Genomic DNA, 26,237 nt, shown 5'->3' on the forward strand with positions numbered 1-26,237 from the left:
CAGAGACCTTGACTTTTTCCACATTTTATTACGTTACAAACTTATTCTAAAATGTATTAAATCGTTTTTCCCCTTTTCAATCTACACACACAATACCCCATAATGACATCACAATACCCCATAATGACATCAAAATACCCCATATTGACATCACAATACCCCATAATGACATCACAATACCCCATAATGACATCACAATAACCCATAATGACATCACAATACCCCATAATGACATCACAATACCCCATAATGACATCACAATACCCCATAATGACATCACAATAACCCATAATGACATCACAATACCCCATAATGACATCACAATACCCCATAATGACATCACAATAACCCATAATGACATCACAATACCCCATAATGACATCACAATACCCCATAATGACATCACAAGAACCCATAATGACATCACAATACCCCATAATGACATCACAATCACCCATAATGACAAAGCAAAAACAGGTTTTTAGATTTCTTTTTACATTTACATAAGTATTCAGACCCTTTACTCAGTACATTGTTGAAGCACCTTTGGCAGCAATTACAGCCTCAAGTCTTCTTGGGTATGACACTACAAGCGTGGCACACGTGTATTTGGGGAGTTTCACTCATGATTCTCTGCAGATCCTCTTAAGCTCTGTCAGGTTGACTGGTCTCCCAGTCCCTGCCGCCAGGGATGGTGCCAGGTTTCCTCCAGATGCGACGCTTGGCATTCAGGCCAAAGACTTCAATCTAGGTTTCATCAGAGCAGAGATTCTTGACTCTGCGAGTCAATTAGGTGCCTTTTGGCAAACTCTAAGCAGGCTGTCATGTGCCTTTTACTGAGGACCAGCGTCCATCTGGCCACTCTACCCTAAAGGCCTAATTGGTGGAGTGCTGCGGAGATGGTTGTCCTTCTGGAAGGTTCTCCCATCTCCACAGAGGAACTCTTTAGCTCTGTCAGAGTGACCATCGGGTTCTTGGTCACTTTCCTGTCCAAGGCCCTTCTCCCCTGATTTCTCAGTTTGGTTGGTCAGCCAGCTCCAGGAAGAGTCTTGGTGGTTCCAAACTTCTTCCATTTAAGAATGATGGAGGCCACTGTGTTCTTGGGGAACTTCAATACTGCAGACATGTTTTGGTACCGTTCCCCAGAACTGTGCCTCAGTTTACCATCCTGTCTCAGAGCTCTATGGACAAATTCTGCGATCTCATGGCTTGGTTTTGGCTCCGACATGCACTGTAAACTGTGGGGCCTTATATAGACAGGCGTGTGCCTTTTCAAACCATGTCCAATCAATTGAATTTACCACAGGTGGACTCTGATCAAGTTGTAGAAGCATCTCAAGGATGATAAATGGAAACGGGATGCACCTGAGCTCAATTTCTAGTCTCATAGCAAAGACTCTGAACATTTCTGTTTTCTATTTTTTATACATTTGCAAAAATGTTGAAAAACCTGTTTTCGCTTTGTCATCATGGGGTATTGTGTGTAGATTTAAAATGATTTAATCAATTTTAGAATAAGACTGTAACAAAATTTAGAAAAAGTCTAGGGTCCGAATCCTTTCCAAATGCACTGTATACGTATATTTCCACAGTATGAGTTTGGAATAACACTGTGAAATTGATGATGATGCCCATTTAGTGTAAGAGCTGTTTTTTTTTAAACACCTGAAATTTCTGCCTGTTTTGGTGGGTTGGAGTTTTGGCCTGACATCAGCAGGCAGTAAATAGACCAATAAGAAACAGAGTTCCAAACCTCTGCCAATAACATAGTATTTTCAGGTTGCCCCTCCCCACTCTGACCACTCAGACAGTCCTAGCAAAATTCTTCCTTGAGAAATTGCTCTCTGCTTAGAAGCTATTTTCATTTCTATTTTGACAATTTAATTGAAAAATCACAGTAAGGTACTTAATTGTTACCTAGAAATGGTTTGATATTAGGATAAAAAGGGCTGCATCGGACCTTTCATTTATATATTTGCACCAAAACAGTTTCACGTTAATGGAGAGCTTTGGAACAAAAGGGTTGGAAGTGACTGTATTGCATTAGATTAATGAAATCTGGGACAGAACCTCTCTCTAATGCTGGGAGTGTTAGTGTGTGTTTGTGTGTGTGTGTGTCGATGTCAGTGTGTTTTGGTGTGTGTTCACTACAGGTCTAATCAGGCTGCGGTGGGATTATGTATGCTGATGGTGTTGTGGCTGCAGACCACGGGATGCCTACCTCTCTATCTCCTCTTTCTCTCTCTTTCTCCTCCCCCCTCTCTCTCTCCTTTCTGTCTGTCTGTCTGTCTGTCTGTCTGTCTGTCTGTCTGTCTGTCTGTCTGTCTGTCTGTCTGTCTGTCTGTCTGTCTGTCTGTCTGTCTGTCTGTCTGTCTGTCTGTCTGTCTGTCTGTCTGTCTGTCTGCCTGCCTGCCTGTCTGTCTGTCTGTCTGTCTGTCTGTCTGTCTGTCTGTCTGTCTGTCTGTCTGTCTGTCTGTCTGTCTGTCTGTCTGTCTGTCTGTCTCTCTCTCTCTCTCTCTCTCTCTCTCTCTCTCTCTCTCTCTCTCTGTCTCTCTGTCTGTCTGTCTGTCTGTCTGTCTGTCTGTCTGTCTGTCTGTCTGTCTGTCTGTCTGTCTGTCTGTCTGTCTGTCTGTCTGTCTGTCTGTCTGTCTGTCTGTCTGTCTGACTGACTGTCTGTCTGTCTGTCTGTCTCTCTCTCTGTCTGTCTCTCTCTCTCTCTCTCTCTCTCTCTCTCTCTCTCTCTCTCTCTCTCTCTCTCTCTCTCTCTCTCTCTCTCTGTCTCTCTGTCTCTCTGTCTCTCTCACTCATTCACCGGACACACACACCAAGACATAAGTGGCCATGGCAGGATTGATAATATAAACAAATGTGCGCATTCACACATACACACACACACAATATACACACACGTACATTGTAATATTGTTGTATTTTGTGTTGTAGATACGTATGTAGTTGTGTAATGATGTTTTATGGTGTACTGTTTTTTGTTGTTGTGTGTGATGTGCCTTAATGTGTTATTTTTGCTGGACCCCAGGAAGAGTAGCTGCTGCCTTGGCAGGAACTATTGTGGATCCATAATAAACCCCAGGAAGAGGAGATGCTGCCTTGGCAGGAACTATTGTGGATCCATAATAAACCCCAGGAAGAGTAGCTGCTGCTACAGGAAATGTTCTGGGCAAGTACTACAGTCAATATGTTGATAGAACTTCGGCAGCCTTTTCCTCAAATTTGCTTTGTAAAAATCACCAGCTACAATGAATGCAGCCTCATGATATCTAGGTTGCATAAAGTACAGTGAAGTTCTTTGAGGAATGTTGTGGTATCGGCTTGAGGGGGGATATACACGGCCGTGACTTTAACTGAAGAAAATTATCTTGGGATATAATACGGTCGGCATTTGATTGTGAGGTATTCTAGGTCGGGTGAACAAAAGGACTTGAGTTCCTGTATGTTATCAGAATGACACCATGAGTCGTTAATCATGAAACATACACCCCGCTCTTCTTCTTCCCAGAGAGATATTTATTCCTGTCCGTGAACTTAACTGAGAACCCAACTGGTTGGATCGACTCAGACAGTATATCCCGAGAGAGCTATGTTTCCGTGCAACAGAGTATATTACAATCCCTGATGTCTCTCTGGGTAGAAACCCTCGCCCTGAGTTAGTCAACTTTATTATCCAGAGACTGAACATTAATGAGTAATATACTAGGAAGCGGTGGGTGGTGTGCGCGCCTCCTAATGTCCTTGTCCCATCACGCACTAGAGACTCCGGTGGCGGGCCGGGTGCAGTGCACGCTGACACGGCCGCCAGATACACGGTGTTTCCTCCAACACATTGGTGCAGGTGGCTTCCGGGTAAAGTGGGTATTGTTGTCACGACGTGGCCCTTTTTGGGTGTATATCGTGGCTCCCCCTTTCTCTCTCACTCTCTCTCCCATATCAGGTTTTACAACGGTCATAAATACCTGGTAAAAATTGCCATGCAGTATTGAGGGAGAAAGTCTATGGAGAACAAAGAGCTTCTCTTGCCAAAACTCCTAATCCCCAAAATGGGAGAATTAAACAATATTTATATTTTTGAGAATGTGGGAATGGTCCGTGGACACTTAAGTCATGTCGAGTGTGTTTCATTTGTTGATCTCATGAAGGACAGGAAACACATAACTGTATCTCTTAAAATGTAAATTTCCCAGCTGTCAGGTTTACATCTACAGTAGATGTTCGATAAAATTAATTAGTAAATATGAAACTATTTGTGAGAAGATGTAATGTGATGTTGGCCTTCTAAATAAGATACTAAACAAGATACTTCTAAATGAGATACTAAGATGTAAAGTTTTAACTAGTCAGTGGCCACGCCCTGTGAGGCCAGACATTACAACAGGCGTCATGGAATCTCACTTAAAACTACTTCATACAAAATGTACAATAAGTCAGAGAACGCCGGGACAGAGTCCCCATGTTGTAATGGATACAATTCTATAGACCATTAGACTAGAAAACATGCAGCTGACGCTACATGTGAAATGGTTAAGAACTACAACTCTATAGGCCATTAGACTAGAGAACATGCAGCTGACGCTACATGTGAAATGGTTAAGAACTACAACTCTATAGGCCATTAGACTAGAAAACATGCAGCTGACGCTACATGTGAAATGGTTAAGAACTACAACTCTATAGGCCATTAGACTAGAGAACATGCAGCTGACGCTACATGTGAAATGGTTAAGATCTACAACTCTATAGGCCATTAGACTAGAAAACATGCAGCTGACGCTACATGTGAAATGGTTAAGAACTACAACTCTATAGGCCATTAGACTAGAAAACATGCAGCTGACGCTACATGTGAAATGGTTAAGAACTACAACTCTACAGGCCATTAGACTAGAGAACATGCAGCTGACGCTACATGTGAAATGGTTAAGAACTACAACTCTATAGGCCATTAGACTAGAAAACATGCAGCTGACGCTACATGTGAAATGGTTAAGAACTACAACTCTATAGGCCATTAGACTAGAGAACATGCAGCTGACGCTACATGTGAAATGGTTAAGAACTACAACTCTATAGGCCATTAGACTAGAAAACATGCAGCTGACGCTACATGTGAAATGGTTAAGAACTACAACTCTATAGGCCATTAGACTAGAGAACATGCAGCTGACGCTACATGTGAAATGGTTAAGATCTACAACTCTATAGGCCATTAGACTAGAAAACATGCAGCTGACGCTACATGTGAAATGGTTAAGAACTACAACTCTATAGGCCATTAGACTAGAAAACATGCAGCTGACGCTACATGTGAAATGGTTAAGAACTACAACTCTACAGGCCATTAGACTAGAGAACATGCAGCTGACGCTACATGTGAAATGGTTAAGAACTACAACTCTATAGGCCATTAGACTAGAAAACATGCAGCTGACGCTACATGTGAAATGGTTAAAAACTACAACTCTATAAGCCATTAGACTAGAAAACATGCAGCTGACGCTACATGTGAAATGGTTAAGAACTACAACTCTATAGGCCATTAGACTAGAGAACATGCAGCTGACGCTACATGTGAAATGGTTAAGAACTACAACTCTATAGGCCATTAGACTAGAGAACATGCAGCTGACGCTACATGTGAAATGGTTAAGAACTACTACTCTATAGGCCATTAGACTAGAGAACATGCAGCTGACGCTACATGTGAAATGGTTAAGAACTACAACTCTATAGGCCATTAGACTAGAGAACATGCAGCTGACGCTACATGTGAAATGGTTAAGAACTACAACTCTATAGGCCATTAGACTAGAGAACATGAAACTGACGCTACATGTGAAATGGTTAAGATCATACAGCGTGTAGCGTTGGCTACACGGCTGGAAATGGTTCAACTCTGAGACTATCGATCACTACAGAATGAGAGCAAATCCTAGACGTAGAATTACTAGTCTGCAGCTGGAAATTACATAAGTCCAGTACGAGAATACCGACAACCGCGGAAGCATCTATTCTATGCAACGACCATCTGTACACCTGACTTATCCATTACAACAGACACTATCCAGAGCCGCTGAGAAAACTACGAAAGACATTGTGACTTCTGGGGAAGTAAAAACCTGTTAGAGATAGGGGGCAGTATTTCCCCTTTGAAAGAATTGCATGCCCATAGTGAACTGCATCAAAATCTGTCCTAAATTGCTAATATATGCATATTATTATTAATATTGGATAGAACAGTCTGAAGTTTCTAAAACCGTTTGAATTATGTCTGTGAGTATAACAGAACTCACAGGGCAGGCAATCTTCCAAACTAGTTTTGAAATCCTGAAAGTTGGGGCAACTTTGACGTCATACCCCCCTCCCTTCCCAACAAGTTATGGATCTGGAAACACTTCCTATGTCTTCCACTAGATGTCCTCATTCAGTAAAAAGTGTAATGGAGCATTTGCTGTGAACCTTGACCTAATGGGAAGGAAAGTAGTAAGTGTCGCAAAAGATTTCCATGTGCTTGAGGCGCGTTTGTCTTTGAGTGCTTCGGCTGTTCCAATCAGCCCCAGATGAACATGAATGGTCCGGTTGGAATGCTATTGGATCTATATGATTATAACATCCTGAAGATTGATTCTGCACTTAGTTTGACCAGTTTCGTCGACCTGTAATATGTAATTTGGAAGTTTTGATGCTAAGTTATCCTGGACCAGAAGTCATTTTTTTGGGCATTTGAGCTGAAAGTGGTAGCAAATGCTGCTACTTGGACACTAGAATTGAACATTATGAAACAAAACGATTTATTGTTGAAGTAGGACTCCTTGCACTACATTCTGATGGAAGATCATCAAAGGTAAGGGAATATTTATGTTGTAATTTTGTATTTCTGTTGACTCCGACACAGCGGAGAAATATTGTTACGTCTGAGCGCCGTCTCAGATTATTGCAATGTTAGGCTTTTTCCGTAACGTAAAAAAAATGTGACACAGCGGTTGCATTAAGAACCAGTGTATCTGTTTAATTATATGTAGAACATGTATCTTTAGTCAAAGTTTATGGTGAGTATTTCTGTTATCTGGCGTTGCTTTCTATAATTCCTCTGGATATTTTGGAGAATTCTCTGAACATGGCATCAATGTAAACCGAGATTTATGGATATAAAATGCACATTATCGAACAAAACATAAATGTACTGTGTAACATGTCATATGACTGTCATCTGATGAAGATTTTCAAAAGGTTAGTGAATAATTTTTTTTTTAATCCTGCTTTCGTCAATTTATATTTTGCTTGAAAAAATGGCTACGTTTTTTCTTTGTTTTGGTGGTGGTCTAACATAAATATATGCTGTGTTTTCGCCGTAAAACATGTAAAAAATCTGACACGCTGGGTAGATGAACAAGGTGTTTATCTTCCCTTTGAGGTATTGGACTTGTTAATGTGTGGAGGTTAAATATTTCTAAGAATGTTTTTGCATTCCCTGCGCCACCGTTTCAGCTGAACGGGGTGGAGTTCCTGTAGGGGAACCCATAGCTTAACCAGAGACTCTCTGATGAACTGACTCTCAAGCAGATGGACCGGCGATTCTAACAGAGAAGACATTGTGACTTCTGGGGAAGTTAACCAGAGACTCTCTGATGAACTGACTCTCCAGCAGATGGACCGGTGATTCTAACAGAGAAGACATTGTGACTTCTGGGGAAGTTAACCAGAGACTCTCTGATGAACTGACTCTCCAGCAGATGGACCGGTGATTCTAACAGAGAAGACATTGTGACTTCTGGGGAAGTTAACCAGAGACTCTCTGATGAACTGACTCTCCAGCAGATGGACCGGCGAGCCCAAAAGAGAAGACAACAACGACATAAGGGCGTCAATTTATACATTGCAATTATTTTCAAATGAGCGGCCGTCCATGTGCAAAGGATTAGCATTTCAATTAATATAATTATCAACTGTGTGTCGTGAATCCATTTAGCCTTTCCCGCTTTTTATCTGTCCCCACCCCTTTCCATTGTCTACTGAGCTGTCATACCGGTTTAGCCCACTAGGGACTTATCAATGCATTGTGTTATTACCCAATAACTATATTGCTTGTTTATGTAATTATGTGATTTGATTAGTTAGTTAGTAAATAAAGAATTACGCCAATTTGTATATCGCTGATTCATTATGGAAGCTAGGGTTCGTGCAGATATCCAAAGAGTTTGCGACGTTCAGTAATGAGAACTGATGAGGTAATAATAATACATTAATACAAGACTGTACTCGAAAAGATATGAATTGAAAAATGTTACGTTTTGAATCCGGCGTCCTTTTGCATGTCAATTCATAAACCATGTGCCATGGAATCGGTACATAGAAAATATCTTCCCAACTATTTGGCAATTTATATGGCACAGCTGTCAATTTTTTGGTGCTTAAATGAAACTGGTATATATTTTTTATTTATCACAATTTTCTTTAACCATTGTTGATCTTTAATGCAAGGCTGACAAACAAGTTCCTTACTTTTTCCCCTTCCACTTGCCTCCTCAATTTTTGTGGTAATGCTGCAATTAGTTGGTTGTAATTATGGGTAGAGCAGACATTTCAATATGTCTGTGTTAGCTGCATGTGTGACATAACTACACCAGGTCTAATTATGATATAATTTACAAAGATGATACCTTTTTTAGTTTTTTAAATCAATTAGTATACTTGAGTTTAACCACAGTATTTGTTCTATTATTTGTTCTGTCTTGTCAGGTGGATTAAACTGAAATTAAACTGCAACCAACTTTCTAAGACTTGTTTAAAAAATAACAATATTTTGATTCCAAATAACCAAAAGTGAGCAGATGAAATGTAAATAAACGGGATAAGGCCCTTCTTGAACATGGGATGAGACATTCTTACTAATTTACAAGAGAACCATTCAGGATTTAAGTCTAACTTAAATGACTGATTTGTATGACTGATGCTTTAGTGAGAGGTCTAATGCTTTAATATTTAATAATTTCTGTCCCCTGAATTCATATTCATTATATACAGTAAATAGGCCCTTTTACATTTGTCCAAATCAAATTGAATATTTTTTGTTCATAGAATTTAAAAAGCAGGTCACTGGGTGTAGGCAAAACCATAAGCAAATAGGTAAACTGTGCCATGACTAAAGAGTTAATCAGGGTGATTTTTCCACAAATAGACAGGTATTTTCCTTTTCATGGTAGCAAGATCTTATTGATATTTGCCAACTTTCTATTAAAATGAATTGGAGTAAGATAATTTCTTTCTTTCTGGATATGCATACTGAGTATGTCCACATCCCTGTCAGACCATTTTATTGGTAAACTACACCGTAATGTAAAAGTTGCATTTTTTTGTGATTCAATACTTATCATAATTTGGTTTTAATTCTGAGAGGTTAGAAACCGTTTCTAGATTCTAGATCCTATATGAGGCTGTGGAGGGATTCTAATTGTGGTTTTAAAAGAAAACATGAATCATCAGCGTACAACGACACCTTTGTTTTTTATCCCTGGATTTATAATCCCTTAATATTATTGTTGGATCTAATTTTAACAGTTAACATTTCAATGGCAATAATACATAGATATGACGATAGTGGACAACCTTGTTTTTACTCCTCTTGACAGTTTAAAACTTTCTGAGATGTAGCCATTATTCACTATTTTACACCTAGGGTTACTATACATAACTTTAACCCATTTTATAAGAGATTCTCCAAAATTGAAATATTCCAGGCATTTATAAATAAACTCCAGTCGTACTTCATCAAAAGCCTTTTCAAAGTCAGCTTGGTCACCAGGCTTGGGTTTCCCGATATTTCATAGTATTCTATTTTTTCCAGTACTTGTCTTATATTATCGCCAATGTATCGTCCATGTAAAAAACCTGTCTGATTAGGATGAATATTATCTGACAAAACCTTTTTAATTCTATGCACCAAGCATTTAGCTAGAATTTTTGCATCACACAATTGTGAGTCTTTCTGGGTAAGTCTCTAAGAGCTTTGCACACCTGGATTGAACAATATGTATTATTATTCTTCAAGCTCTGGTTGGCCGGTTGGTTGGTTGGTTGGTTGGTTGGTTGGTTGGTCAGTCAGTCGGTTGGTTGTTGATCATTGCTAGAAAGCCAATTTCAAGTCTTGCCAGAGATTTTCAAGCCGATTTAAGTCAAAACTGTAACTAGGCTACGCCAATGTGGATTTGGCATAATTGTACTTCTGAAAGGTGAATTTGTCCCCCAGTGCTTATTGGAAAGCATTCTGAACCAGGTTTTACTCTATTCCACTTATTTTTTATACTAAACAGCCATAGTCCTTGCCTAGGACTAGCATACCCATAACATGATGCAGCCACCACCATGTTTGAAAATATGAAAAGTGGTACTCAGTGATGTGCTGTGTTAGATTTTCCCCAAACATAATGCGTTGTATTCAGGACATAAAATACAGTTCTTCAACAATTTTTTTAGCAGTTTTACTTTAGTGCCTTATTGCAAACAGGATGCATGTTTTGAAATATTTGTATTCTGTACAGGCTTCCTTCTTTTCACTCGGAAGGGTACAAAAAAAGTGTTTCAGTTCAGAATGAAACAATTAAGATAATAATAATGAAGGTTCCAACCCCTGATGGGTATATATCATATGGAATTATTCAGAGGTGGGTTCTCTTCTCTCCCAGAGAGACAAAGAGGGCATGGGAGCACTGATTGGAAAAGTGTGGATTTCCACCAAGCCACTGATGAGATTCCCATAATGTAACAGGAAAAATAAATGACAGTGGAGAGGTCAGAGTCTGTTTAAGGTGAAACTGACTGACTGACTAGGTTTCAGAATTACCTCATCCTGCTTTCAACAAGAACACGGCCTTCAGAAATAAATACAATGAAATGGTGCATGCTGGTTGAGTAGCTGAAAATACACTTACATATTTCAGCCCCTTTATTGGTAGCAGGATGACATCATCAGGAATCATGAACAGCAAAACAACCTACCACTTATCGACAACAACAATAACTGAGACAATCATCATTTGTTTTGAACAATGTTGTGCCTTCCTTCCCTGTAGCAAGCCCAAATTGGTTAGAGCCACTAATGGCAGTCTTAATTGATTGATGAATTGATTGAGTGACAGCCTACCCGTTGTTCCTGACAGGATACGAAGGTTTGGAAGCCTGGGGCCACTCCAAAGCCCAGCTGGTCAATGAAGGGTGGCTCGTCCTGAGTGTGGATCTGGACCTTGATGCCTGCCTCAAATGATGTCTCATCTGGAGAGAGGAAGGGAAAGACAAGAAACATGCATCCCAAAAAAATGAAGCTCCAGGTGTTACCCAGTCTGAACAAAAAGAAAATCTTATCACAATTAGTAATCAGAAGAACAGATGAATGTCACAATGATTTATATCATTGATGTTCCAACTGCAATGGAGTAGCCTACACCCTATCCTATCCCAAACCTCATCCATCCCCTATCCATCCTCTAACTCCATCCCCTAACCCAGTCCCATATCTATCCTCTAATCCCATCCCCTATCCATCCCCTATACATCCTCTAAACCCATCCTCTAACCCCATCCCATCTCCTATCCGTCCCTTATACATCCTCTATCCCCATTCCCTATCCATCCTCTAACCCCATCCCCTATCCATCCTCTAACCCCATTCCCTATCCATCCCCTATCCATCCTCTAACCCCATTCCCTATCCATTCTCTAACCCCATCCCCTATCCATCCTCTAACCCCATTCCCTATCCATCCTCTAACCCCATCCACTATCCATCCTCTAACCCCATCCCCTATCCATCCTCTAACCCCATCCCCTATCCATCCTCTAACCCCATCCACTATCCATCCTCTAACCCCATCCCCTATCCATCCTCTAACCCCATCCCCTATCCATCCTCTAACCCATCCCCTATCCATTCTCTAACCCCATCCCCTATCCATCCCATATCCATCCCCTAACCCCATCCTCTAACCCCATTCCCCTATCCATCCTCTAACCCCATCCACTATCCATCCTCTAACCCCATCCCCTATCCATCCATCTAACCCCATCCCCTATCCATCCTCTAAATCCCCATCCATCCATCCCCTATCCATCCTCTAACCCCATCCCCTATCCATCCTCTAACCCCATCCCTATCCATCCTCTAACCCCATCCATCCCTATCCATCCTCTAACCCCATCCCCTATCCATCCTCTAACCCCCCTCTATCCCCCTATCCATCCATCCTCTAACCCCCCCATCCCCTATCCATCCCATCCTCTATCCATCCTCTAACCCCATCCTCTAACCCCATCCCCTCATCCATCCTCTAACCCCATCCCCTATCCATCCTCTAACCCCATCCCATCCATCCTCTAACCCCATCCCATCCATCCCTAACCCCATCCCCTATCCATCCTCTAACCCCATCCCCTATCCATCCTCTAACCCCATCCCTATCCATCCTCTAACCCCATCCATCCATCCCCTATCCATCCTCTATCCATCCATCTATCCATCCTGTAATCCCTATCCATCCACTATCCATCCTCTAACCCCCCCATCATCCCTATCCATCCCCATCCATCCTCTAACCCCATCCCCCATCCATCCTCTAACCCCATCCCTATCCATCCTCTAACCCATCCTCTATCCATCCTCTAACCCCATCCTCTATCCATCCTCTATCCATCCTCTAACCCCATCCCCCATCCATCCTCTAACCCCATCCTCTATCCATCCTCTAACCCCATCCTCTATCCATCCTCTAACCCCATCCTCTATCCATCCTCTATCCATCCTCTAACCCCATCCTCTATCCATCCTCTAACCCCATCCTCTATCCATCCTCTATCCATCCTCTAACCCCATCCCCCATCCATCCTCTAACCTCATCCCCTATCCATCCTCTAACCCCATCCTCTATCCATCCTCTAACCCCATCCCCTATCCATCCCCTATCCATCCTCTATCCATCCCCTATCCATCCTCTATCCATCCTCTAACCCCATCCTCTATCCATCCTCTAACCCCATCCCCTATCCATCCCCTATCCATCCTCTATCCATCCCCTATCCATCCTCTATCCATCCTCTAACCCCATCCTCTATCCATCCTCTAACCCCATCCCCTATCCATCCTCTAACCCCATCCTCTATCCATCCTCTATCCATCCTCTATCCATCCTCTAACCCCATCCATTCTATCCATCCTCTATCCATCCTCTAACCCCCCCTATCCATCCCCTATCCATCCATTCTAACCCCATAACCCCTCCCTATCCATCCATTCCCTATCCATCCTCTAACCCCATAACCCCCCCATCCATCCTCTAAACCCCATCCCCTATCCATCCTCTAACCCCATCCCCTATCCATCCTCTAACCCCATCCCCTATCCATCCCTATCCCCATCCCCTATCCATCCTCTATCCATCCCCTATCCATCCTCTATCCATAACCCCATCCTCTATCCACTAACCCCATCCCCTATCCATCCCCTATCCATCCTCTATCCATCCCCTATCCATCCTCTATCCATCCTCTAACCCCATCCTCTATCCATCCTGTAACCCCATCCCCTATCCATCCTCTATCCATCCTCTATCCATCCCCTATCCATCCTCTATCCATCCTCTATCCATCCCCTATCCATCCTCTATCCATCCTCTACCCCCATCCAACTGGTTATACTGTTTTTAGATCTGATAGATTTGCAGTCCTTCAGACATTTTAGAAATAGATGTCCATCTCTGGTTAGAAAAGTTAAATCAACATATTTCTTGCCAAATTCCAGAATTTCAGAAAGTGGTAAAATCTTTGAAACAAAACTCCACCCCCCATTGCCCCATTGCCCCAGAAGGTTCTGATAGCCTCTGATCCCATACTAGACAAAACTGAAAATCATGTTGTTTTAAAAAATGTTTTGCTTCAGCTGGCAACCCGTTTAAAATTATCGTCTGAAAATTCCTCTCATTCCAATAGAGGGAGTCATCTAGTCACCTCAAAACAGATTGTATTTTCTATTTTCTAACCCCTTTTTCTCCCCAATTTCGTGGTATCCAATTGGTAGTTACAGTCTCATCGCTGCAACACCCGTACGAACTTGGGAGAGGCGAAGTTTGAGAACCTGTGCGTCCGAAATCCAACCCAGCCAAGAAGCACCGCTTCTTGACACACTGGTTGCTTAACCTGGAAGCCAATGTGTTGGAGAAAACACTGTACACCTGGCGACCTTGTCAGCGTGCATTGTGCCCATCCCTGCCGGCCAAACCGCCCCTAACCGGGATGACGCTGGGCCAATTGTGCGGCGCCGAAAGGGTCTCCCGTTCGTGGCCGGCTGCGACAGAGCCTGGACTCAAACCAGGATCTCTAGTGGCACAGCTAGCAGCGCTGTACCTTTAGTTAACTGGTCAGTTAATAACAAATTCTTATTTACAATGATCCTTACAACGCTGGGCCAATTGTGCACCACCCTATGGGACTCCCAATCACAGCCGGTTGTGATACAGCCTGGATTCAAACCAGGGGTGTCTGTAGTGATACCTTTAGCACTGAGATGTAGTGTCTTAGACCACTGCGCCACTCGGGAGCCCAGTGATGCACGAATAGAGTCACAGACTTTATTTTCATCACAACCATTTGATATTTATGAAGGACTAAGTGCTTTGCTACAGATCATAAATCCATAGGGGCTGATTCACTTGATCCCCTCTTACTGCAGCTCTCTGCCCTACTTACTGCAGCTCTCTGCCCTACTTATTGCAGAATCACTGACGTGTACTGTATCTTTTACTTGACAATTGTTTCTGGTGGGTTTGGCTGGCAGGGATGTCCTTGTCCCATCACGCTCTAGCGACTCCTGTGGCGGGCCAGGGGTCAGGTGTACGGTGCTTCCTCGGACACATTGGTGGCTGGCTTCCGGGTTAAGCGAATGTGCAAAGAAGCAGTGCAGCTTGGTTGGGTCGTGTTTGGAGGATGCATGGCTCTCGACCTTCGGGAGTTGCAGCAATGGGACAAGACTAACTACCAATTGGATACCACGATATTGGGGTAAAAAAAAAACAATTATAATAAAAGAAGGTATCAGATATATTTTACCAGTAAGTCACTGCTCTTCTTGAGAAGGGATACAGAGATATTTTAGTGATTGCCAAGGGAACATTCCAGGGCCTTGAGCAGGGCACCTCAGAACCTAGGTTCCTCCTTTCACTGCGATCTGTCACCGCTACGTTGTTAAAAATAGCATATTTGGCCTCAATGTTGGAATACGAATGAAGAATTGACGAAGAAATGCTTATCTACTCATTTGCTGGATGCAGAGTTCAACAGAGTTTAAGTGGAGGTCAAGCAAATCATAGAGAAAGGAGGCTGTATTGCAATCATCTCTGATGGGTGGTCGAATGTTCGTGGGCAAGGACTAATGAACTACATCATCTCCACCCCTCAATGAGTATTCTACAAGAGCACAGACACAAGGCACAACAGACACACCGGTCTCTATATTGCAGATGAGCTGAAGGCAGTCATCAATGACCTTGGACAACATAAGGTATTTGCACTGGTGACAGACAATGCTGCAAACATGAAGGCTGCTTGGTCTAAAGTGGAGGAGTCCTACCCTCCCATCACACCCATTGGCTGTGCTGCTCATGCAATTAGCTCTTCAAGGACATCATGTCACTGAAAACGATGGATATACTCTACAAGAGTACAAAGGAAATTGTTAGGTATGTGAAGGATCATTGAGTTAAAGCAACAATCTACCTCACCAAGCAAAGTGAGAAGAATAAGAAAACCACATTGAAGCTGCCCAGCAACACCCGTTGGGGTGGTGTTGTCATCATGTTTGACAGTCTCCTGGAGGGGAAGGAATCACTCCAAGAAATGGCCTTATCACAGTCTGCCGATGTGGACAGCCCCATCAAGAGGATCTTTCTGGATGTTGTATTTTGGGAGAGAGTGGTAAGCAGCCTGAAACTCCTGAAACCTATAGCAGTAGCCATTGCACGGATTGAAGGAGACAATGTCATCCTGTCTGATGTTCAGACACTGCTTGCAGATGTAGGAGAAGAAATCCGTACTGCCCTGCCCACTTCACTGTTGCTCCAAGCAAAGGAAACTACAGTTCTGAAATACATCCAAATGCATGAAGAATTCTGCCTGAAGCCCAAACACGCCGTAGCGTACATGTTGGACCCCAAGTCTGCTGGCAAGAGCATCCTGTCTGGTGCAGAGATCAACAAGGCCTATGGTGTCATCACTACCGTGTCTCGCCACCTTGGCCTGGATGAAGGAAAGGTTCTTGGCAGTCTGGCGAAGAACACTTCCAAGCAAAGGCTTTGGGATGGAGATGCAATATGGCAGTCGTGCCAAACATCTCATCAGCCACCTGGTGGAAGGGACTTTGTGGATCTGAGGCTCTTTCCCCTGTTGCCTCAATAATCCTCCAAATCCCACCAACATCAGCTGCCTCAGAGCGCAACTGGTCCTTGTTTGGGAACACACACACCAAAGAACGTAACAGGCTGACTAATACAAGGTTCGAAAAATTGGTGGCCATCCGGGCAAATTTGAGGCTTTTCGAGCCTGACAACGAACCTTCCTCAACAAGGTTGGAAAGTGACAGCGAAGATGAGGCCTCAGAGTCTGATGTTCAAGAGGTGGACATTGAGGATGTTCAGGGAGAAGACATAGAAGTTGTTGTATGTATGAAAACGTTTTTGGGAAATGCGATGGATCATTGGGGATCATTCAATATTCTCTTTCTTTTGTTGTTCAGTGAAATCATCCCATGTAAAGAATCAAGTAATTTAATTAAAGTTCCATTCGTAACTAAGTCATTTTTAACATTTCTATTGGAAGGATTTAAATATGTCTACTTATGATCAGGTAAAAGGTTTATGTTTCTGTCTCCATATGTTATGGTAAATATATCCAATGCAAAAAACATATACATTTAAATGGTATTAATATTAATTATCATATATTTCCATTAATTCCCATATATTCCCATTCATTCCCACGAACAGTTTCCACCTCTGGATATTCCCCAACATGTGCAACCCTAGTCTTTCCACACAGACACTACGTCTACACACAGACACTACGTCTACACACAGACACTACGTCTACACACAGACACTACTACGACACACAGACACTACGTCTACACACAGACACTACATCTACACACAGACACTACGTCTACACACAGACACTACGTCTACACACAGACACTACGTCTACACACAGTCGCAGAGAGAAGCACTGTATTGATTTTCATCGGACTACCGCCATATTCTTTCATTTGATTCATGCAGAAACTAATCATTCCTGACAAGAGGTACAATTAAACGACAGTAAAGAAGCATTCGATAAATCGACCCCAATCCGTCTCGATCTACAAAGAGTCGATAATGTACCGTTTTCACTGCAGCTGTGGTCCAACTGTGTCGAGGGTTGAATTTCCAGAGCGAGATTCATAGTTGGTGAAGAGGAACATGTGAAGCTTCTGATCTACCAATGATATTATTTGTCTTCTGGAAATATCAGCGCTTGATTTTAGTTTAAAAACAGATTCATTAAAGTTGATTTTGAAACTGAGAGTTTGGAAATCAATTCTACATGGACTAGTTTTCTTGTCTGTCTGCCTGCCTATCTTCCTTTCCTTTGCAAGTAGCTAATGTTTGTTCTCTGTTGACTCTTTTGAAGTGGTTTCACATTTACAAACACTGCATGTTTGACATACTTGAGTACTTGACTTTAAAAAAATCACTTTTTAGTTCAAGGTTTGTTGTGGTATGACCACATACTTCTCTAACTCCAAGGTGGAATATTAGCCCCTCTTCCTCCTTATGCCATCTTGAAGATCTGTGAGGATTGGATGATTGACTCTGCATTCCTCCCTCCCCCTTCCTCCCTACCTCTCACCCCCCCCCCATGTATCTCCCCATACTGACCGGTATTCGTCCTGTTGGATATCCATCCCCTCCCTCCCTCCCTCCCTCCCTCCCTCCCTCCCTCCCTCCCTCCCTCCCTCCCTCCCTCCCTCCCTCCCTCCCTCCCTCCCTCCCTCCCTCCCTCCCCCTCCCTCCCTACCTGTTTCCCTCTTTCCCCCGTCCCCCCTCCCTCCCTCCCTCCCCTCCCCCTCCCTCCCTCCCTCCCTCCCCTCCCCCTCCCTCCCTCCCTCCCTCCCTCCCTCCCTCCCTCCCCCCCCCCCTCCCCCCCTCCCTCCCTCCCTCCCTCCCTCCCTACCTCCCTACCTGTTTCCCTCTTTCCCCCCCCCTCCCTCCCTCCCTCCCTCCCTCCCTCCCTCCCTCCCTCCCTCCCTCCCTCCCTCCCTCCCTCCCTCCCTCCCTCCCTCCCTCCCTCCCTCCCTCCCTCCCTACCTGTTTCCCTCCCCCCTCCCTCCCTCCCCCTACCTGTTTCCCTCTTTCCCCCGTCCCCCCTCCCTCCCTCCCTCCCTCCCTCCCCCTCCCTCCCTCCCTCCCTCCCTCCCTCCCTCCCTCCCTCCCTCCCTCCCTCCCTCCCTCCCTCCCTCCCTCCCTCCCTCCCTCCCCCTCTCCCCCTCTCCCCCTCCCTCCCTCCCTCCCTCCCCTCCCCCTCCCTCGCTCCCTCCCTACCTGTTTCTCCCCAGACTGGCAGGTATTCATCCTGTTGTATATCCAGCATCAGCTCCAGTCCGTTACCCATCCCTCCCTTCATGGTCACCAGCAGCGGCCGGTTATCCTGACCAGAGTTGAACGTGTAGCATTTCCCATAACGGGTGAAGATCTGAAACAAAAAGAAGGAGACAAAGGGCCGTCAATGAGTGGCAGCAATATAATGAAGAACAAAGCAATGTCTGTGATTCAAATTGCCAACCAATTCCCAATAAAGGGTACTCCTTTTGACCAGAGACACATGGTACCCTATTCCCTATATAGTAGGGCTGGAAATTGCCAGGGACCTCACGATACAATATTATCACGTTACTTAGGTGCCCATACGATATGCATTGCAATTCTCATGATTCTATATGTATTGCGATTTGATACTGGAATTTTATTGCAATTTGATGTTCCAAACATATTGCTAAAATGTATGTCTGCTGCAGAGAGACAAGAGAGAGACATTTGATCAGTCATGGAAATAAAAGTGATGAAAACATGTTGGCTCACTATTTAAAAAGAAGATGGAGAACAAGCTATAGGATGAAAAATACACAGGTACAGGTACAGCCGAATAGCTTTAGCTAACGCTACCTACAGTCGCAAAAAATAATAATTATATTTTTTTAGTTGGAGTCAAATATCTATAAAATATCATCCAAAAATAATTTTGCGGTATGTAACTGTGTCAATTTTGTTCCCCCATCACTATTATACTGTATATAAAATGTAGGTTATAGTAGTGCACTAAGGAATACACTGCATTCCATTTGGGATCTGCCCAATAAAATGTTGGGCTGTTCAGCCCACTGAATCCTTGGGATCTAATACACCAGCTTCTGTGTAGAGAGTAAACTTTATCTACCAGAGAACAGCAAGAACAACAACAACACAACAAAACAACAAAAACAAGCACAACAACAACAAAAACAACAACAAGAATAACAACAACAACAACTACAAGAGCAACAACAAGAACAACTACAACAACAAGAACAACAACTACAAGAACAACTACAGCAACAAGAATAACTACAACAACTACAACAAGAACAACAACAAGAATAACTACAACAACAAGAACAAGAACAACAACTACAAGAACAACAACTACAACAAGAACAACACAGGGGTAGAGAACTATACCAAACTGTGGCAACAGCATCTCTGCTAATATTATTGTTCAAACTCTTTGATCCCGACACACAGAGAGACTCATCCTAAATGTGGTATCATAAACGCCTATTAGTTCCTGTAAAAGAGCACACACATTGAAATCAAAGTTTCATGAGAAGATTTTGCCTGTGTAGTAGCGTCCTAAGCTGATTCTGGGACAATGTTACAAGTTGGCCAAGCAAACTGTGGCGCAACGACACAGCCTGGTGGGGAGGCTGCCTCAGACATGACGGGTAGTGAACGAATGGAGGTGCAATCACATTCAAGACATCAGTGAAATGGAAAAGGAAGGCTCAGGCTCCAACATCGAATGTTCCTCCAACTCGGTCAAGGAACCTGATTAAGTGATCGCCCCGAATTGTACCCTATTCCTACATAGTACCGTGAGTGTGTTCTGGAGGGCCAGAGTACAAACGCACACCCTATATAAGAAACATGGTGCCATTAGGGACACATCCCTGAAACTATTCCCCAGGTCATTGTTGTAAATGACAATGTGATCTCAGTCAACTTACCTGGTAAAAGAAGGGTTAAATCAATCTAAATCCCAAGGCTCTCAGAAAGTGTCACTGACCATAGATTGCTTTGTATGTTTCTATTTGTGTTTGGTCAGGGTGTGATTTGGGTGGGCATTCTATGTTTGTATGTCTAGGTTTTTGTATTTCTATGTTTTGGCCGGGTATGGTTCTCAATCAGGGACAGCTGTCTATCGTTGTCTCTGATTGGGAATCATACTTAGGTAGCCTGTTTTGCCACCTTAGGTTGTGGGTAGTTGAATTCTGTTTTTGTGTCTGCACCAGACAGAACCGTTGTTGTTGTTGTTGTTGTTGTTGTTGTTGTTGTTGTTGTTGTTGTTGTTGTTGTTGTTGTTGTTGTTGTTGTTGTTGTTGTTGTTGTTGTTGTTGTTTTATTCAGTGTTCAGTTCATAATAAAAAGATGAACATGTACCACGCTGCACCTTGGTCCTCACCTTCCTCCCCTGAATGTCGTTACACTAAAGAGCATCAAAGTAGCTAATGGTAGAAGAATATTTATCTGTCGTATGTAAAGGATGTTGTCTCTTATGTACGGCATCTTATAGTGGCATAACAAGGTTGAGATAAATATCCATGTTTTGCATGTATTGATTCTTGGTGGAGTCAACAACAAGGGCCTGTTGTATTTCAAAAAGCTGTATTTGAATAAAGGACACATGACGACCAGAAGATACACGATACTCAAGGACGGACTGATTACATGAAGGGCGAAGTAAAACGGATTATTTGACAAACCTCCAACGGAAGTATTTGTGGCAGAAATGAATGATTTTGCTGTAGCCTTCCAGCCTTTCTGAAAATCGGAACTGTCACGTGACAAAGAAAAAAATACTTTGCACAGCGGGCCTAAGATATTGGCACTGACATCTCTCAAGAGACGCACGTATCAACATTTAATGAAATGCCCCCTGCAATATGTCACCCATAGTAATATGAGGTTTGACCTTAAGACAGAAGTGTGACTGGGGCTGGCTGGCAGAGTAAAGTGAGAAGGGACTCACTGCAGCAGCAGTTGCCTGGTGAAGAAAAGGGACTGACTCCAGACCTGGTGGTGAGAAGGGACTAACTCCAGACCTGGTGGTGAGGACTGACTCCAGACCTGGTGGTGAGAAGGGACTGACTCCAGACCTGGTGGTGAGAAGGGACTGACTCTAGACCTGGTGGTAAGAAGGGACTGACTCCAGACCTGGTGGTGAGGACTGACTCCAGACCTGGTGGTAAGAAGGGACTGACTCCAGACCTGGTGGTAAGAAGGGACTGACTCCAGACCTGGTGATGAGAAGGGACTGACTCCAGACCTGGTGGTGAGGACTGACTCCAGACCTGGTGGTGAGAAGGGACTGACTCTAGACCTGGTGGTGAGGACTGACTCCAGACCTGGTGGTGAGAAGGGACTGACTCTAGACCTGGTGGTGAGGTGTGACTCCAGACCTGGTGATGAGGACTGACTCCAGACCTGGTGATGAGGACTGACTCCGGACCTGGTGGTGAGGACTGACTCCAGACCTGGTGGTAAGAAGGGACTGACTCCAGACCTGGTGGTGAGAAGGGACTGACTCCAGACCTGGTGGTGAGAAGGGACTGACTCCAGACCTGGTGGTGAGGACTGACTCCAGACCTGGTGATGAGGACTGACTCCAGATCTGGTTGTGAGAAGGGACTGACTCCAGACCTGGTGGTGAGAAGGGACTGACTCCAGACCTGGTGGTGAGAAGGGACTGACTCTAGACCTGGTGGTGAGGACTGACTCCAGACCTGGTGGTGAGAAGGGACTGACTCTAGACCTGGTGGTGAGGTGTGACTCCAGACCTGGTGATGAGGACTGACTCCAGACCTGGTGGTGAGAGGGGACTGACTCCAGACCTGGTGGTGAGAAGGGACTGACTCCAGACCTGGTGGTGAGGACTGACTCCAGACCTGGTGATGAGGACTGACTCCAGATCTGGTTGTGAGAAGGGACTGACTCCAGACCTGGTGGTGAGAAGGGACTGACTCCAGACCTGGTGGTGAGAAGGGACTGACTCTAGACCTGGTTGTGAGGACTGACTCCAGACCTGGTGGTGAGAAGGGACTGACTCTAGACCTGGTGGTGAGGTGTGACTCCAGACCTGGTGATGAGGACTGACTCCAGACCTGGTGGTGAGAAGGGACTGACTCTAGACCTGGTGGTGAGGACTGACTCCAGACCTGGTGGTGAGAAGGGACTGACTCTAGACCTGGTGGTGAGGTGTGACTCCAGACCTGGTGATGAGGACTGACTCCAGACCTGGTGGTGAGAAGGGACTGACACCAGACCTGGTGGTGAGAAGGGACTGACTCCAGACCTGGTGGTGAGGACTGACTCCAGACCTGGTGATGAGGACTGACTCCAGATCTGGTTGTGAGAAGGGACTGACTCCAGACCTGGTGGTGAGAAGGGACTGACTCCAGACCTGGTGGTGAGAAGGGACTGACTCTAGACCTGGTGGTGAGGACTGACTCCAGACCTGGTGGTGAGAAGGGACTGACTCTAGACCTGGTGGTGAGGTGTGACTCCAGACCTGGTGATGAGGACTGACTCCAGACCTGGTGGTGAGGACTGACTCCAGACCTGGTGGTGAGAAGGGACTGACTCCAGACCTGGTGAAGAGAAGGAACTGATTCCAGACCTGGTGAAGAGAAGGAACTGACTCCAGACCTGGTGAAGAGAAGGAACTGACTCCAGACCTGGTAATGAGGACTGACTCCAGACCTGGTGAAGAGAAGGAACTGACTCCAGACCTGGTGGTGAGAAGGGACTGACTCCAGACCTGGTGAAGAGAAGGAACTGACTCCAGACCTGGTGAAGAGAAGGGACTGACTCCAGAACTGGTGGTGAGGACTGACTCCAGACCTGGTGGTGATAAGGGACTGACTCCAGACCTGATGGTGAGAAGGGACTGACTCTAGACCTGGTGGTATGAAGGGACTGACTCCAGACCTGGTGGTGAGAAGGGACTGACTCCAGACCTGGTGAAGAGAAGGAACTGACTCCAGACCTGGTGAAGAGAGGGTAGCTAGTTTTAAGTTCCTCGGCATACACATCACAGACAAACTGAATTGGTCCACTCACACTGACAGCGTCGTGAAGAAGGCGCAGCAGCGCCTATTCAACCTCAGGAGGCTGAAGAAATTCGGCTTGTCACCAAAAGCACTCACAAACTTCTACAGATGCACAATCGAGAGCATCCTGGCGGGCTGTATCACCGCCTGGTACGGCAACTGCTCCGCCCTCAACCGTAAGGCTCTCCAGAGGGTAGTGAGGACTGCACAACGCATCACCGGGGGCAAACTACCTGCCCTCCAGGACACCTACACCACCCGTTGTTACAGGAAGGCCATAAAGATCATCAAGGACATCAACCACCCGAACCACTGCCTGTTCACCCCGCTATCATCCAGAAGGCGAGGTCAGTACAGGTGCATCAAAGCTGGGACCGAGAGACTGAAAAACAGCTTCTATCTCAAGGCCATCAGACTGTTAAACAGCCACCACTAACACTGAGTGGCTGCTGCCAACACACTGTCATTGACACTGACCCAACTCCAGCCATTTTAATAATGGGAATGGATGGGAAATGATGTAAATATATCACTAGCCACTTTAAACAATGCTACCTTATATAATGTTACTTACCCTACATTATTCATCTCATATGCATATGTATATACTGTACTCTACATCATCGACTGTATCCTTATGTAACACATGTATCACTAGCCACTTTAACTATGCCACTTTGTTTACTTTGTCTACACACTCATCTCATATGTATATACTGTACTCGATACCATCTACTGTATGCTGCTCTGTACCATCACTCATTCATATATCCTTATGTACATGTTCCTTATCCCCTTACACTGTGTATAAGACAGTAGTTTTGGAATTGTTAGTTAGATTACTTGTTGGTTATCACTGCATTGTCGGAACTAGAAGCACAAGCATTTCGCTACACTCGCATTAACATCTGCTAACCATGTGTATGTGACAAATAACATTTGATTTGATTTGATTTTTGAACTGACTCCAGACCTGGTGGTGAGAAGGGACTGACTCCAGACCTGGTGGTGAGGACTGACTCCAGACCTGGTGAAGAGAAGGAACTGACTCCAGACCTGGTGGTGAGAGGGGACTGACTCCAGACCTGGTGGTGAGGACTGACTCCAGACCTGGTAGTGACGACTGACTCCAGACCTGGTGGTGATGAGGATGACTCCAGACCTGGTGGTGAGAAGGGACTGACTCCAGACCTGGTGAAGGGAAGGGACTGACTCCAGACCTGGTGGTGAGAAGGGACTGACTCCAGACCTGGTGGTGATAAGGGACTGACTCCAGACCTGGTGGTGAGAAGGGACTGACTCCAGACCTGGTGGTGAGAAGGGACTGACTCCAGACCTGGTGATAAGGGACTGACTCCAGACCTGGTGGTGAGAAGGGACTGACTCCAGACCTGGGGTTGAGAAGGGACTGACTCCAGACCTGGTGGTGAGGACTGACTCCAGACCTGGTGGTGAGAAGGGACTGACTCCAGACCTGGTGGTGAGAAGGGACTGACTCCAGACCTGGTGGTGAGAAGGGACTGACTCCAAACCTGGTGATAAGGGACTGACTCCAGACCTGGTGAAGAGAAGGAACTGACTCCAGACCTGGTAATGAGGACTGACTCCAGACCTGGTGAAGAGAAGGAACTGACTCCAGACCTGGTGGTGAGAAGGGACTGACTCCAGACCTGGTGAAGAGAAGGAACTGACTCCAGACCTGGTGAAGAGAAGGGACTGACTCCAGAACTGGTGGTGAGGACTGACTCCAGACCTGGTGGTGATAAGGGACTGACTCCAGACCTGGTGGTGAGAAGGGACTGACTCTAGACCTGGTGGTGAGAAGGGACTGACTCTAGACCTGGTGGTATGAAGGGACTGACTCCAGACCTGGTGGTGAGAAGGGACTGACTCCAGACCTGGTGGTGAGGACTGACTCCAGACCTGGTGGTGAGGACTGACTCCAGACCTGGTGATAAGGGACTGACTCCAGACCTGGTGGTGAGAAGGGACTGACTCCAGACCTGGTGGTGAGAAGGGACTGACTCCAGACCTGGTGGTGAGGACTGACTCCAGACCTGGTGGTGAGAAGGGACTGACTCCAGACCTGGTGGTGAGAAGGGACTGACTCCAGACCTGGTGGTGAGAAGGGACTGACTCCAGACCTGGTGGTGAGAAGGGACTGACTCCAGACCTGGTGGTGAGAACTGACTCCAGACCTGGTGGTGAGGACTGACTCCAGACCTGGTGGTGAGGACTGACTCCAGACCTGGTGATAAGGGACTGACTCCAGACCTGGTGGTGAGAACTGACTCCAGACCTGGTGGTGAGGACTGACTCCAGACCTGGTGATAAGGGACTGACTCCAGACCTGGTGGTGAGAAGGGACTGACTCCAGACTGGAGAAGGGACTCCAGACCTGGTGGTGAGAAGGGACTGACTCCAGACCTGGTGGTGAGAAGGGACTGACTCCAGACCTGGTGGTAAGGACTGACTCCAGACCTGGTGGTGAGAAGGGACTGACTCCAGACCTGGTGGTGAGGACTGACTCCAGACCTGGTGGTGAGAAGGGACTGACTCCAGACCTGGTGGTAAGGACTGACTCCAGACCTGGTGGTGAGAAGGGACTGACTCCAGACCTGGTGGTGAGAAGGGTGGTGAGAAGGGACTGACTCCAGACCTGGTGGTGAGAAGGGACTGACTCCAGACCTGGTGGTGAGAAGGGACTGACTCCAGACCTGGTGGTGAGAAGGGACTGACTCCAGACCTGGTGGTGAGAAGGGACTGACTCCAGACCTGGTGGTGAGAAGGG

General features: G+C 45.1%; 1 protein-coding gene across 3 annotated transcripts in view; it reads right to left on the bottom strand.

The window, feature by feature from the left end:
- The window catches only part of LOC124025817 (acid-sensing ion channel 1), a 393,661-nt gene that overhangs the window by 48,542 nt on the left and 318,882 nt on the right, over positions 1 to 26,237 (bottom strand). For all 3 annotated transcript variants that reach the window (XM_046339148.1, XM_046339144.1, XM_046339147.1), the window contains 2 exons: positions 18,627 to 18,777; positions 11,153 to 11,280 (listed from right to left, as the gene is read on the bottom strand). In XM_046339148.1, coding sequence (XP_046195104.1) covers positions 11,153 to 11,280; positions 18,627 to 18,777 — 279 coding nt within the window. The remainder of the gene's footprint in view (positions 1 to 11,152; positions 11,281 to 18,626; positions 18,778 to 26,237) is intronic.

The sequence above is a fragment of the Oncorhynchus gorbuscha genome, linkage group LG03 (assembly GCF_021184085.1).
Source record: "Oncorhynchus gorbuscha isolate QuinsamMale2020 ecotype Even-year linkage group LG03, OgorEven_v1.0, whole genome shotgun sequence".
NCBI classification, from domain to species: domain Eukaryota; kingdom Metazoa; phylum Chordata; class Actinopteri; order Salmoniformes; family Salmonidae; genus Oncorhynchus; species Oncorhynchus gorbuscha.